Source organism: Labeo rohita, chromosome 8, assembly GCF_022985175.1.
Source record: "Labeo rohita strain BAU-BD-2019 chromosome 8, IGBB_LRoh.1.0, whole genome shotgun sequence".
In the NCBI taxonomy this organism is placed as follows: Eukaryota; Metazoa; Chordata; class Actinopteri; order Cypriniformes; family Cyprinidae; genus Labeo; species Labeo rohita.
This window is the reverse complement of record NC_066876.1, coordinates 11753625-11767200: the sequence shown is the minus strand read 5'-3', so window position 1 is coordinate 11767200 and position 13576 is coordinate 11753625. Positions and strand designations below refer to the sequence as shown.

The following is a 13576-nucleotide window of genomic DNA, read 5'->3' as shown; positions in this document are numbered from 1 at the left end:
TGTCGGTTTAAATACAACATGTTAAATCCTTTTTCTTAGACCTACTCTGAATTCTTACATAATGAGACACATGTACCAGCAACATATTACATGAAATTTTATCCTAAAATTTCTACTTTCAAAAATTCTCCTTTTCTCAGACATATTTGTTGGCTTTTAATGTTAGCTGATGACACTTTTCCTTAGCTTTATTAAGGACTTTTTTTTTTAATAAGATCTAAACAAGCTTTAGATTTGTTTTTCATTTGTATAATAAAACATCTTGTATATTCTTATTATAATGTATTGTTTAATAACGTATTGTTTTAAACATGTTTTTTTTTTAACTACTGTAATACAGCTCTTTAATTACGTACCTTCAATCTTCAATCAATGGACACAACTCCATTTTAAAACTTACTTAAAGTCACTTTGAATAATTTTGGAGAGGCAAAATAGTTCATAATGTATCTGTTGATCCAGATTATTAAATCTTTAGCCACGATGCAGAAGAAATTAAGAAAGCTTTTCAAAATTTCTATATAAGCAATAACTATGTTCTGCTGGCAAGTCAGAACTATATAATGTATTACATTTTGGAAGTAACTTGCCCAACAGTGAATCCGACTGAAGCTCGCAATCCAGGGCAAAATAAAATTTTGTTAGTCCTGAAAAAAAAAAATGGTATGCTACTGGTAATGGGAAGGACACCCCATGTTTGTAAGAACTCTTTCGAGTTGTGAGATTATAATACAACCAGTAAATTGACATTGAAGATTGACTGTAAGAGGAAACACATTTTATTTCTAGAATACTGTTTGGTTGTTAACGATACTTTGAGCTCAAAAGCTCAAGCTCAAAATGTGAATTAATCCAAGAGAAATGTGTTCCATACATGTTGAACTAGAAACATGCATGCTTAATTATTGTTAATGTACAGTTAGCTAACAATTTTTTGGTTAGCAATCCATTTTTTTTTTTCATATTGTTGAAAAGCTGTTATGTTTAGTCAAATCACCTTTATTTTTATAGTGCTTTATATACAGATTGTGTCAAAGCATTAAACAGTAAAATAGTGTATCGTTAATGCAAGATGACATAGTAAACTGATTTTTTTGTTAAAGTTGATTGTCCAGCTCAGTTTACTGTTATTATCTATACAGTTAATAATGTGTTTATTTATGGAAAAGTGTATATTCATAAATAGTTTTATATGGATATAAACAAATACAATTCTAAGAAATCATAATGCATTTATATAAATATATAACATATTTGTAAAGATTTTGATGTTTCTAAATGTATATTTTTACTGTGTCGAAATGTCATATGTCACACATTGTTTCATTGTACCCAAACATACAAAATTGCAGGTTATTATCATGGTACAAATAGAACAGACAGAAACTTAAATACACAGACCAAACGAGGATAATTAGCAAGACACACCTGAACACAATAACAAAATCAAATCAATAACCATGACAACAGACAAGGAAAACGGTGCAAACTGAATGCATAAACCATGATTTTTGCAATAGTACCCAGATAATTTAAAGTTTACAATTAGTTTTAGCTTCAGATCTTGTAGCTCCCTAAACCTCCTCCCTCAACTTTTTTATAAAAGTGGTAAAACAAAGGATTGTCAGTGCTTCCAACACACGCAAATTGTGTTCAGTTACATAATAAAGAATATAACAAGTTCATATTGTGAGAGTTTATTCAAAACGATTTTTGGCAGATATTTTTTCTGATGCCACATTGTGCTCATAAACATCTGTGTCATGTTTGTGATTATATCCATTTTTGGAGGGAGATATCGACATCCTTTTTCCCAGTATTACCTGTTAACAGATTCACAATGTCTTATGGGAGGCCTCTGAGACACACCATGGCCCTGTCCCAAATGTCACCTAAACCCTCACAGTCTTCCTCTGAGTCCTCTGAATGGGACATCCTACGGTCTTGTGAACTTAACAGATATGCGCACGCAATGCCCACTCTGCGTCCTCAAGGCCAAAAGTGCACATGAAATGTGCCATTTGGGACAGGGCCCATGTAAGTGTAGCTGAGTACTGGCAACAGCTGCTATGGGTTTGGACGAACTTCAGCATAGTTTTTAGGTACATTAGCTAAGCGAACTATTTTTATTTGGGCTGCACTGACATTGATGTCCCGCCATACATATTCAGGAGAGAGCAGTTTACTAGGTTTGTTCAAAAGGAAATACTTGTTCAAGTGAGATTCCTCTTGCCATGCCGCTTCAATGGAGTTTGCAGCATCAATGTTCAGATGCTCCCTGCAGGTTTTGGTAAGGTGATATACATCCTCCAATGTGCCACCAAATGCAGCACCAGCATAATAATAATCACCTTCCGCAGCTGGAATGTATGCTTGAGACTCTGGTCTACGCTCATATGTGAATTGATTCCTTGGAACATTATAGAACCAAGGATGTATCACACCTACCAGACGACCCAAAGACTCCGCACCCCACCGGCCATAGAACTTTGAATCTATGTCAAGGCAGAAAATATAGTCGGCCTCACTGACCAGTTCATTCTCTATTAGTTTTTCCAGTTTTTCCATCCTTCTCATACTGATGTCCTGCCATCTGTTCAAACTCTCAACCTTTAGAACTGTCAAACTGCGGTTTTCACCCATCTTCACCTCAGGAACTGATTCTGGTTGATCTGTAAACAAGTAGAAATGCACTCGAAATCCAACAAAGTAATGCTGCTCTGCTGACTCCAGAAAATCTTTGACAAAACGTGTGTATCTAACAAACAGAGAAAACAAATACAGGGAGATATATTATGGTTATAATTTAATCATTACTATTTCCAGAAACAAGGAAAACAAATGAGAAACAGATGAGAATTACCAGTGGCAGCGGCTATTTGCACTAAGTGTAAATAGCAATAGAGGCTATTTACACTAAGTGCAAATAGCTATGGATTCTATTTACACTGTGTTAAAATAGCAGGATTTTCTTCTATTTATAATACTTATTGCAAACAGAGGCAAATATCTGCACCTCAGGATTGTGGTACATTATAAAACAATATACAATAATAACGTATTGAGTGTAAATTATAGTTTTATTTCAAATTATTAAATGGATGGCACCTTATTAGGGCAATCACTACACCTACCCTAACCGATACTTTATCTTCAACTTTTCATTTATTTCCTTTATTTTTACTGAAAATAAATGCTTTTCCGATATGATATGAGATTTGAAAAGGGAGGAAAAAAAGTTCGCCAAAAGGCAGATTCGAACCAGGTTGATTGCGTCGAAAAGATTACACTATGCGTTTCACCAGCTGCACCACTGGAACTGTCTTTTAACAGGTGTCTTTTCTAGTGTTGACTATCCCAATCACACATTCATGGGCAAAGTTAGTGTAGATAGCCTCTGCCAACAAGGCGGGCTATTTGCACTTAGTGTGAATAGACACTCCGATTAGGACTACAAGATGAGAGGAATCATGAAGACTTACTTTCCCAAAGCGAAGACAGTAGTTGCTATGGTGAGATTCTGTTGTTTGTAGATAGAGTCGATCAGTGTGGGGTCAAAGGTTCCCTCCCAAATGATTGGAGCTGACCATGGTGTCACAGAAGCAACATCTGCCCGACTTCATTAAAAACACACATACAGCGCTGCAATCATTCCATTCATGAGTGGAAATGGGCTATAACAGGTTAATGTTAAAAACATAATACTCACCCTACCAACACATTCGGCTGGTTGTACAACAACCTGTAATAAAAATAAATAAGCAGAAAGAACAACAGACATTTTATTTGTTCATCATCATTTAACTCTCACTGCTCATATAATCAGAGCCACAAAAACAACCATGAAGAAAGAATGTTTCTGTCTTAAGCAGTAGTCTTCATTAACAATGGGTCAACTTAAAAATGAAGTCACTTAAGAAGATGAAGTTTTACACACCCTGGTGATGAGCGCAATCCAACAGTCTTTTGCTTCCATGTTGGCCTGATAATAACAGAGTCAAACTCTTACTAATGTGAATTTGATTATGTTGTGTGTGTGTGTGCGTGTTGATGAATATAAGCATGTACATAAATACTAGTATGTGTGTGCAGTTGTTTTTGTGTTGAAGAGTAATGTATGTGTTTGCACATCATGACTCACTTGATAACACCTTGTTCTGGTATCTGCTGATTGCAGCTTAAAACAGTAAAAAGGTAAATAATTCAGTAATGCAAAGTTGTCAAATCAATAGAACAATACATTCACTACATCTGCACCATGTTTTTCTGACTGCACTAAACTCACCTGTTCTGGTAATTCTTCAGGTAAATGAACCTGCAGAAAGACACATAACTTCATGAGGAGAGATCTCTGTGTAAGAGTCTAGAGTTTTATATCTTATGCTTGTCATGTACACAGAAAATGCAGAGTAATGAATTGCTTTTTATTGTAGGGTTAAAAATCAACCAAAACATTGTCACAGCACTGTCTGTCCAGCAGAGAGAAGCAGCGAGCACAAGGCCTTCCACAACATCCTCCTGATTTCCTGTTCATAATTAGCTCAGTGATATTAGCTAACCTGTGCCTGACTTGCTAGAGTGAGTGTGTGAGAGTGTATTTAAGACCTGTATTAGTTTGTAATTTTCCTCAGTCTTGAAGTTCTTCTGTTTGACACATTTTGATGAATGCATGTTCTCTCGGGATCCATGCTTGGATTATTTAGAAGGACTTTTACCTAGATCTTGACCTGCATGTTTGAGAACTATTCTTTGTTATTGGATATTGCCTGCAAGTCTTTTTGGATCTGTACCTTCTTCAGTCCAGTTTTTGATGCTTGATTTGTTGTGTATATCCAAGAAGGACATTAAGTAAAGACTGATTGTTCTCCTCAAATCCTGCCTCTTGTGACTCTCTGCAAATTTGGGTCCACACTGTTCAACACACTCTGGGTTCAAGTCCCGGCCGTGACAAACCTTTGCTTTCCTGTCCCAAACCTATCATTCAGCAGTCCTACAACCTGAACCACTATAGTGAAACCACCCTTAATATGATACACGGCTTCAAAATAAAATAAAATTGTACACATTTTTAAAGGGGTCACAAAATGCAGTTTTATAAATGTATAATACATTGCTCAAGGTTAGTTCATAAAGATTTTGCGTTAAAAATAAGGTGCATAAGCTGAATAGAATGCCAATTCTATGCTAAATACTTCATGCACTTCTGGCAGCATGTCAAGCAGTGGTAATGTTACCAAATTCTGAGAAATAATACTGATACACACTGATTCTTGAGAAGTGGGACAAATTTTGAAAAGTTGTGACAATTTTCATTAAAAAAATACATTTTACAAAATGGCTGCTGTAAGGTATCAAACCATGTTGTCAGTCATGGTATACTCATGAAATTAAGCAGTTTAATCCATTTGTATTTTAGTTTTTGTACAATTCCCTAGCAATAAAGCAGGTCATACCAGTGAGTTCAACTAAAAGCTTCATATGAAATCATGAGATAAATGAGAAAATTTCTGATAACTGAAAAGAGCCAGTGAACTTATCATGGGCCTTTCTTCATAGATCTTCAGGAAACAGGAAGAAAGAAGTCAAGTGATGTCATCAGTGTGATTTATAAATGAACAATTTTTGTTAAACGGTAACACCAGTGACACAACTCCAGGGAACCACTACTTTTATTATATATTTTATATTTATTCAGCATTTTGGTTTCTTATGCCATTTACATCATATATTTGGTAGTTCTGAATACATTATTGTATTTTAAATGGTAGAAAAAAATGGAGCCTCATTAAGATCCCCATATCTCTGAGACTGAACGATGTAGGGCCTTAAAAATGAAGATTTAAAAAGAAAAGTTTATTAAGAACTAGAATCTAAAATCATATTGTGATATCTGTAATAATTTTTGAGTTATAGGCACAAACGAATATGTATGGCACTCAGACAGATATGTTCCATGCAGCTGTTTTGATCATATTATCATATTTTTGCAAAGTAATCCACTTTTGGTGTTTGACCACTGAAAATGTGTACAATTTTTTTCTCTGTATAGTGTTGCTATGGCAACTAGTAAACACCATAAATTTGGTTATGCTAGTGTGTGTGGAAATATTTAAACCAGGCGTGTTACAACTAACCTTTCCTTAGTTTGTGCCCCGCACACCCTATATAATGCATGCACTGACGGTATAAGGCTCACGCAGCCTCTCCAGGAAAAATTTAAATGCGCAACACAAAGAAACTCAGCATGATTAGGGTCAAAATTCAGAAAATGAAAAGTTTTAATATTTAAATTATAGTTAGTGCAGCAACATCACACGTTTTCACCATCACAACTGTTCAGTAGATCAAGTTCAATAATTTTAGGTCACTTACGTTTTAGGCGCAGTATTGCAGACTGTTGTTTCAACAGCAAAAATAATTTCAAAGAAAGACAACAAAACGTCCCAGGTTACGTATGTAACCATGGTTCCCAGAGGGAACGAGATGCTGCGTCGAAAACGCATTGGGGAACGCCATCAGCGAACCACGCTCTGAAAACAGGTGTGTAATCAGTCCAAATGAGCAACAGCCGGAAGTATGACAATGAGACGCAGCATCTCGTTCCCTCGGGGAACCATGGTTACATACGTAACCTGGGACGTTCCCTTTTGGGAACTCGAGCTGCGTCGAAAACGCATTGGGGAACGAGATGCCCGCATTGCCAGACTTTCAAATCCCTGCCTAGTGTGAATCACTGAGCACAGCTAGGACGAGAGAGCCAAGGAGCCGGGAGTGGCTTGAATGTCGAGGCCGTAGAACCTCACGAAAGTGAGTGGCGAATGTCAGAGAGGGGTACACCTGACAAGAAGGCCTTGGAGGCCGCCATACTCCAAGTGGAATGAGCCTTGACCCCCAGTGGGAGATCAGAGGACTCATAGGCCAATGTGATGGCATCCACTATCCACTAGGCCCCTGTTGTGAGGGCCATAGCAGACAAACAGCTGGGGAGACTTCCTCCACAAAGCTCCACAGTGCTCGCACTGGACACAAAAGGTTAAGTCTCTGTTGTTCCTGGTCCCAGAAGGGAGGAGGACAGAAGGCCTGGAGTACAAATGTCCATGGCACAGATACGGGCACCTTAGGAATGTACAAAGTAGGAATGTAGGCCTGGGATACAAAAAGGCTTTAGCCACACCAGGCGCAGAAAGGGCCTAGAGGTCACCCACCCTCTTCAGAGAGGAGGTGGCCAGGAGGAAGACTGTTTTTAGGGTCAACGCCCTGTCTGAAAACTCTTTGAGGGGCTCAAAGGGAGGGAGCCTCCAGCACCATCACCAGGGACATGGGATCGTATGGGGGGCCTCAGCCTCAGCGCACCGTGGAAGAAACATGTAACCAAGGGGTGTTTTCCCACTGCTTGACCACCAAGAGGGAAGTGGAAAGCAGCTATGGCAGCCACGTACACATTCAAGGTGGAGTGCGTCAACCCTGCAGTCAACCAGGCCTGCAAGAACTCCAGCACTGTACCAACTGGGCAGTGGACTGGATCGAGCTGGCGGACGCCACACCAGGAAGTGAAGAGTCTCCACTTCCAGGCGTACAGTTTCCTCGTTGAGGGAGCTCTGGATTGGAGGATGGTCTCAACAACCTTGAGGGAGCTCTGGGGCCACAACCAATTGGAGGACCCACTGGTCTCTCCTGATGGGAATCTCCCACCTCGGGTGAGAACCATGCTTGGCCCGGCCAGAACGGGGCTACTAACAGTAGAGAGATGCCGTCCTGGCGCACTGCGAACTCCCTCTCAGGGCCACTGCACCTTGATCATGTGAAGCGGGTTTCCCCTTTCAGCCACCACTGCAGGGGTCTCATGTACCCAGGCCAAAAGGTATTACGTTTCTGGAACTGTTTTTCTGAACTGTTTGACAGTGAGCAACCAGACTATTTTGACTCTCTTGACTGAGGTAAGGATCGACTCGATCCGAGCAGGAGACAGACGTGCCTGCATCGTGGTCAAGTCCCACACCATGCCCAGATAAGTGGTCCTCTGTAGTGGAGAAAGTACAATTTTCTTGGCGTTTAGTCTCAACCCCAGCTCTTTCATGTGAGCGAGAACAGCATCTCAATGTGGAACCGCCATCTGCTCTGTTTGAGCTAACATCAACCAATCGTCAATATAGTTTAGTATGCGGATGCCCAGGAGTCACAGAGGAGCCAGAGCTCCTATCATGACCTATAGATCTGTCGTGACAAACCAGTCCTCGGACCTGATTTGAGACACGACCTGACTGAGTGTCAGCATCTTGAACCTTTCCACGCCGCCAGATGGTTTACTAAGGAAACTAGTCTCTCGAGACTGACCTCTGGTGTTACCAGAGCGGCTAGATCGGCACCCTGAAGCAAAAGACCGGCAGAGAACAACCGATCTGGCCGTTCTGAGGACCTCCTTAGAGGTCCCTCAGAAATCCTGAGCCACGAACATCAGGACTTCTTAGCCGAAGCCTTCTTTGTCTGAAGAAGGGCAAGCAGGTCTGTCTTCGACTTCAAGCGCCGCCTAGATCCCTGCTCCCTCTGCAGGGGAGTACAGGTAGCGACACTCTCTTTTTGGGCAGCCCGGTACGAGGAGGAGGTACTCGCATGCGGCTGCTCCCACCCAGCAGCCGCAGAAGCTGGAGAGCACCGAGGAAGATACCTCTGGAACGCCGCTGCCTGTCGCCACGCCTCCTGAAACCTGACGACGACCACATTGACTGAGCCGCCGAACAGGTCAGAAGGGGCGAGGGGGGCATCCAGGAGGATGACCCTGTCCTGATCTTTCATATTCAATTCAATTCAAATTTATTTGTATAGCGCTTTTCACGATACATATCGTTGCAAAGCAGCTTTACACCAAATTGACATTTTTACAATATATGTAGTAGTAACTTGATGTACATATGGCAGAGATGTGTGGTAAAGATCAATTAATGACGTAATCAAACAGACAAAGAACACTATAAATTAGTAGCAGAATTCAGTAGTGCTGTATGTTTTCAGGGTTGGCATCATCTCTTCTTAAGTGTTCTGGATCCACACTGGAGCTTGTGAATTCCTAGTTACAACGGGATGTCAATCCCATGGCAAAAACAGAGAACAAATAGGAACATAATTAGCGTAGCTGCTGTTCAAACTAAGAAAAGAAAGATTTGGTAAACCAGAGCTACAAGATTAATAATGAACATTTGACAATAGTCCAGTCTAGAGATGTCATTTGAATGTTTGGCTAAAATGCATTAACTTAAACTTTTTATGCATCAGAAAAAAGGTAACTACCAACAGTCCAGAGTTTTGTGACCTTAGGGAGCAGGACTTGGCAATGTTTCTAAGATGGAAGAATGCTGTTTTTTTTGTAACATGAGAAATATGATTTTCAAAAGACAAGTTGCTGTCTAATATAACACCCAGGCTTTTGACTGTAGATGGAAGTAACAGTACATCCAAGTCTAGTTGTAAATTGTAAGTCAAAAGATTCTGTGTATTGTTTTTAGGTCCAATAAGTAATATCTCTGTCTTATCTGAATTTAATAGCAGAAAATTCTTGGTCGTCCAATCTTTTACATTTTTAACACACTCTGTTAACTTCGATAATTCAGAAGTTTCATCTGGTCTTGTTGAGATATATAGTTGAGTATCATCAGCATAACAATGGAAACTAATCCTGTGTTTTCTAATAATATTACCAAGGGGCAGCATGTATATTGAAAATAGTAGAGGACCTAGAACAGATCCTTGTGGCACTCCATACTTTACTGGTGATTACTGAGATGACTCCCCATTTAAATAAACAAAGTGGTAGCGATCGGACAGGTAGGATCTAAACCATCTTAAAGCCTGCCCTTGGATACCTGCATAATTTTGTAGTCGATCTATTAGTATGTCATGATCTATAGTGTCGAACGCAGCACTAAGATCAAGTAAAACTAGCAATGAGATGCAGGTCTGACGCAAGAAGCAAGTCATTAGTGATTTTAACAAGTGCAGTTTCTGTGCTGTGATGGGGCCTGAAACCTGACTGAAATTCTTCATAGATATAATTTTTTTGCAAGAATGAGCACAGTTGAGCAGATACAACTTTCTCTAAAATTTTAGACATAAAAGGAAGATTAGAAATGGGTCTGTAGTTTGCCAGTTCACTAGGGTCTAGTTGTGGTTTCTTAATAAGAGGCTTAATAACCGCCAGCTTGAATGGTTTAGGGATGTGACCTAACGATAACGATGAGTTGATAATATTGAGAAGCGGTTCTTCTGCCACAGGTAACAATTCTTTTAGTATTTTAGTGGGTATGGGATCTAATAGGCATGTTGTTGGTTTAGACACAGTGATGAGTTTATTTAACTCTTCCTGTCCTATAGCGGTAAAGCACTGCAGTTTTTCTTTGGGTGTGATGAAAAGAAGAAATTGACATATTAGACACAGTATAATCTACATTGGTTATTGTATTTCTGATGTTATCTATTTTATCAGTGAAGAAATTCATAAAGTCATTACTATTAAACTGTAAAGGAATATTTTGATCAGGTGGCATCTGGTTATTTGTTAATCTAGCCACTGTGCTAAATAAAAACCTTGGATTGTTTTGGTTATTTTCTATGAGTTTGTGGATATGCTCGGCCCTAGCAGCTTTTAAAGCCTGTCTGTATCTGGACATACCGTTTTTCCATGCAGTTCTAAAAACTTCCAAGTTAGTTTTTCTCCATTTGCGTTCAAGATTGCGAGTTTCTTTCTTGAGAGAATGGGTATTACTGTTGTACCATGGCGCAATACGTTTTTTTTCAATAACTTTTTTCATATGGGACAGGGTCAGCCACAGATGCCTCTGAGCGGCCACCATGGCTGCCATAGACCGCCCGATGGTGCAGGCGGTCTCCTTGGTGGCATGCAAAGGAAGGTCTGTGGCTCGGCAGAGTTCAGTTGTATCCTCCGCCTTTATCTCCTCACCCTCACCCAGCTCCTTCAGCAGGTCTGCCTGGTATGGTGTGCAGGCAAGCACTAGCCTGACCCGCTGACGAGTACCCTTTGCCCACCAGCGACAACGTGGTACGCAGCGGCTAAGTGAGCAAAGTCAGGGATTTAAAGGATGATGCTGCGCCGGGAGACAGATAGCTCACGAGAGTCTGTTCTACCCGGGGCGTCACCCCATAACCGTGCTCAACAGTTCCCACCACATTGCTGTAATGGAGGGTGGCAGAGCTGTGAACACGGACAAAGAAAGGCTTTCCCCATGATCTAGACACCTCAGTGTGAAGATTGGGGAAAAACGGCAAGCCCCGTCGCGGAGGTGGTGGTTTAGAGTGCAAGAAGCGTTCATCAAGTTTGGTTCTTGGCAGCTCTTTTGGTTTCTCGGCCGGCCAATCTAATTTTAGCTTGGCCACAGCGCGTGCGTGTCACCACCTCCACGAGCTCCTCGTACTGGATGGTCTGGGGGGCCGAATCCCCAGCCACATCAACATCCTCCACATCCACCTCCTCAGAGGATGAAACATGGAGGGTCGAGCACTCTCCCCGGGGGGAAGAAACCACAGAGCATGCTTCCATCCCAGTAAGAGCGCTGGATCTGGTGGGTGAGGAATAAGAAAGGGACTGGCCCGTCTCCATTCCCTCCACCAGATCCATTTATGAGCCCCACAACCGCAGCCACCGCTCTGCCGCGGCAGATGCGGGACCAGAGCCGTGAGGCACGCTGGCGAGAGCTCCCTCCTCAAAGAGAGCTCGCAATGCGGGCAATCAGCCCCCTCGAGAGCTAATTCCGCATGCTTCGCTCCCAAACAAACAACACACAGACTGTGCGTGTCCCCACCCGTAATATAGCGTGGACAGGGAGGAGCGCACAGCCTATAATGCTGCTGTTTTAATTCGCCCTTAGTCTTTACCGAATGCAAGGACATAGCACACACTCTCAAATAAAAGTTGTGGACTGCCACAGAAAAACAGAGTGAAACGCACACACATAGAGCGCTTGCTAAAATGACAGAAGCTGCCAGGTCACTCATTGCACATGCTTTTATGCTCCTGGTCTCCTTGTTACCCCGCCCGTGACGGCTTGTTGCTCATTTGGACTGATCACACACCTGTGCGTTTCCAACGCATCTCGAGTTACCGAAGGGGAACCACAGTGCATCTCCGTTCATTGCTGAATAATTAATTGTTTTGAACAAACCGGTTGGGTCAAAGTTTCATTATCCCATGAACAAATAGTTGAACGCCTCACTCATTAGACACTTGCCATCACCTACTGGCATTTCAATTTTGTTTAAAAGTACCATTTCCCCCCACAATTTACTGTGTATATTCAAAATAAATACTTAAATCAACCTCATAATATTATTTAATTAATTTGTATTTTTTTTCAGTGTAAATTATTTTATTAGCTAACGTATAGGTAACAATATTTATATTATTGCAATAAAATTTATATATCAAATGTAAGAATTTGAAATAAAAGATGAAATATTAATGAAGTTACAGGAAAATGCCTTCTATACAGGTAAAAAATGGCTTTGAATTAAATATTTTTAAAAAAATCAGTCCCCAATAATCAGTCGTATTGGCGGCACTGAGATGTCCCCAAATAAAATTCTGCCTAGGGCCCCATAAAGGCTTAGGCAGGCCCTGGTGGGGACACAACTTTGAAACCTTATGAAACACGCATGTGTCCTTAAAAAAACAACCTTGCTTTGATGAGATATTATTAAATGTTGATTTTGATAAACAAGCTCTTTTTCAATAACTAAAATAAAAAAATTATCCATTTTATTGCTTATGAACAATTGAACCATTCTCTGTGGACACACTGTTTTTGATGTAGTGAAAAGACAATAAGTGTCATAGATTTGATACAGTAATGATAAAATTAATTTGAAGGGGATAATTGTGTTAAATACATTCTATTATTAATCCCTCATAACATTACAATTGAAAACATTTTCATTTTTAAACATAATAGCAGTTACAATTGCTAGACATGTTTTGACCCATGTCTCAAGAATTAGTGTACATTATTATCAAAACACAAACACAAAGGCAAACTATACAATATTGCTAAAGAGTAATTACATACCCACTCAATACCATCCCAAAGAACACGAGAACGATGAAAAAAAAATTATGACGAAGCAGCATTTTTCCTGGAATACTCCTGCCCACACTGATATTAAGTTAAAGACTAAAGTGTAGGTGAGAGGAATAAAGCAAGAGCAGCAAGGAGGGATGGGTACATTTCAGAGTCAAATAACACATTAGGGTGGGGCCTCTGCATTGGGGAAATGAAAATGAGAAAAATGCAAACGTAACACACGCTTTCAAAGCCAGATTGATTATAAGTCTGAAAGCTTTCAACAGACTCATAGGAAAATAATTATTGGAACTTCCTTTTACAAATTTGCCAGATTGAATAATCGTTTGTGATGTTTGTGATTTTGATGGGTACATTTTACATGAGTATGTAAAATCTTAAACTCATGAATAATCGTTTGTGATGTTTGCGATTTTGATGGAAAATAATAACTACCTAAAAGGAACTTAACTTTTAGAAATCTTTGTAAAAAAAAAAAAAATATATATTTT

At 40.1% G+C, this 13576-nt stretch overlaps 1 protein-coding gene across 1 annotated transcript; it reads right to left on the bottom strand.

Moving 5' to 3' along the window:
• Positions 1–709: 709 nt before the first annotated feature.
• On the bottom strand, positions 710–13168 carry LOC127170325 (globoside alpha-1,3-N-acetylgalactosaminyltransferase 1-like). Its single transcript, XM_051118205.1, has 7 exons — positions 13071–13168; positions 4286–4315; positions 4142–4177; positions 3938–3982; positions 3710–3742; positions 3483–3617; positions 710–2758 (listed from the first exon to the last, which is right to left on the bottom strand). The coding sequence occupies exons 1-7, from the start codon at positions 13130–13132 to the stop codon at positions 2068–2070; spliced, it is 1032 nt and encodes a 343-aa protein (XP_050974162.1). The 5' UTR covers positions 13133–13168; the 3' UTR covers positions 710–2067.
• Positions 13169–13576: the final 408 nt, after the last annotated feature.

What these genes read in the sequence shown, in the direction of transcription:
- LOC127170325 (XM_051118205.1), bottom strand. Translation starts at nt 13,132, where the DNA reads ATGCTGCTTCGTCATAATTTTTTTTTCATCGTTCTCGTGTTCTTTGGG. An exon ending in CCAGAACAAGGTGTTATCAA is followed by an intron (nt 3,983 to 4,141) that starts GTGAGTCATGAT and finishes TGTTATTATCAG; the next exon opens with GCCAACATGGAAGCAAAAGA. An exon ending in CAGCCGAATGTGTTGGTAGG is followed by an intron (nt 3,618 to 3,709) that starts GTGAGTATTATG and finishes TTTTTAATGAAG; the next exon opens with TCGGGCAGATGTTGCTTCTG.